At 65.5% G+C, this 2,048-nt stretch overlaps 1 protein-coding gene across 1 annotated transcript; it reads right to left on the reverse strand.

The window, feature by feature from the left end:
* Positions 1-222: 222 nt before the first annotated feature.
* H696_02206 (hypothetical protein) lies at positions 223-1,840 on the reverse strand (the record flags this gene model as incomplete). Its single annotated transcript, XM_009496104.1, has 4 exons — positions 223-629; positions 886-994; positions 1,213-1,436; positions 1,576-1,840. 4 exons carry the CDS (start codon positions 1,838-1,840, stop codon positions 223-225), a joined length of 1,005 nt encoding a protein of 334 aa, XP_009494379.1.
* Positions 1,841-2,048: the final 208 nt, after the last annotated feature.

A 2,048-nucleotide genomic window follows, 5' to 3' on the forward strand; every position in this document is an offset into this window, starting at 1 on the left:
CCCCCCCCCCCCCCGTCCCCCCGATGGGGTCTCTCCCCGCTCGCCGCCCTTGTCAGTGCACTCGCACATATATACCCACATTCATACTTCCACACATGCACATGCGCGCGCGGGAGCATGCACCCGGGGCACGCTCACCATGCGGGACTCCGGGCACCTGACTCAGGTGCAATCGCCTCAGCTCCACGCAGGCATTTGACAGGACTCGGGAAAATCTACTCTCTATGGCTGATGGTGGCCGTCGGGGATGGCGGTGGCGGTCGCCGCCGGGCGGGGATGCTGGAAGCATACAAGGTGCGTGTTGTCCTCCCTTTGCCCCTTGTGTTGCCCCCCGTCGGGCATGCGGTCGGGGGATAGGGAGACTGTGTCGTCATTGTGTCCATCGGGCTCGTGGTCGCCGCCCGGACCATGGCCGTTGTCATGGCCACGGGTGTAGTTGTTGGTGTTGTCGTCGTCATCGTCGTCATCATCGGCGCTATCTCCGTCAGAGGAAGTGCCATCGTCCTCGAAGGCCAGATGGAAGGCCTCCGACGCGGCGTGCCGGGTGTCCAGGCAGTCGGACTGCCCGTCGGTGGCTGGCAGGTCGCCGCTAAGTGTGGTGATGGTGATGTGCCGGGTGCTTAGCAGGCCTGGAGGGATATCCCGGGGAGAAAGGGCGAAGGAAAGGGGGAGGGCAGGCCGAGCCGGTCGCTTGGTCAGCATGGGGCACAGGAGACAGGGAGCAAGATGGCAAGAGGGCAGGAGAGTAGGAGCGCAGGATCGATCGATGCTGAGTGGGGCATGTGCGCATGCACACAACCATGCAGGGTGCCCGGGATTTCCCACCCCGTGCCAGGAGATTGGGGGGGGGGGGGGGGGGTGCTCAAAAAAGGGAGAGGGGCGCACCAATGCAAAGATCGCATATCCGCTGCGGCGAGTTCCCAAAGCCCGGCAGGTAAAACCGGTGCGGCGAGCAGGGGCCACACACAACCCGACCGCACTTCCGGCAGTGGTGCTGCAGGCCCAAGAGAAAGGAAGGGGACAGCAGGAGCGCGAGGTTTTGGCCAAGCAGGAGGCACGTGTGTGCGTGTGTGTGTGTGTGTGTGTGTGAGGGGGGGAGGTGGGAGGGGAAAAGGGCGAGGCGACAGGGGCAGAGGGAGGGGAGGATGGCGCGCATTCCCACTTCAAGGGCGCGATCGGCATCACCCCGGGGACCGGTGGACAGGTGCGTACCCGCCGACGAAAGAGAGTGAAGCGCGTGGTTCGACAGACCATGCAGTTGCCGGCCAGCTTGTCGGGCACCCACACCGCGGCGAGGGACACCGAACCGCCCATGCGCTCCGGAAGGGTGAAATGCGTCAGGGCCCCGAGCCAGGCGTCTCGCTCGTCGGCCGAGGCGCAGAAGACCTGGAAGGATCGCCCGGGGGTGCTGATTTGGAAGCCGAATTGCAAATCGGCTGCATCCGCGACCAAATGGGCCACACGTGGCGGGCAGCAACAAGGTGAGGGGGCCATCCATGCGCGTTTGTGTGCATATGTGCGTGTGCATATGTGCGTGTGCATATGTGCGTGTGCATATGTGCGTGTGCAACGCACCGTGGCCAGTCACCGGCTTGACGACCATCGCATGGTACGACAGGAGGACCCCGTTGACGCAGCGCAGTGGAAGGAGGGGCGTGCTGGCAGGGGGGGCATGGGCCTTGCCAGCGCCATCGGCTCCCAGCTCCGATGGCCCTGCCTGCCCGGTGATGGTGCCTCCGCGCCCGGAGATGATGGTTCCATAGACCAGGGCATCGTTGAAGAGCACAAAGTGCCGGCACTTGGGCTGCTTACGGCACTGCTTCAGCAGCGGGCCATCCATGAGGAACACCCGCCCGGGGGAGGTTGAAATCTGTCCCGGCGAGGGGGGAGGGGGGAAGTCAGCGAAAATGTGGCAGCACGCGCGCCCATGCCCAGGGTGGAGGGGGCGGCGGCGGCGGCGGCAGTGGGGGGGGGGGGGACCCGCAGACGCACATCGAGGTCCAAGAAGGCCGCCTGGGCAAGGCCCAGTAGATGGGTGTTGGCCGGGG

Source organism: Fonticula alba (assembly GCF_000388065.1).
Source record: "Fonticula alba strain ATCC 38817 unplaced genomic scaffold supercont2.3, whole genome shotgun sequence".
In the NCBI taxonomy this organism is placed as follows: Eukaryota; order Rotosphaerida; family Fonticulaceae; genus Fonticula; species Fonticula alba.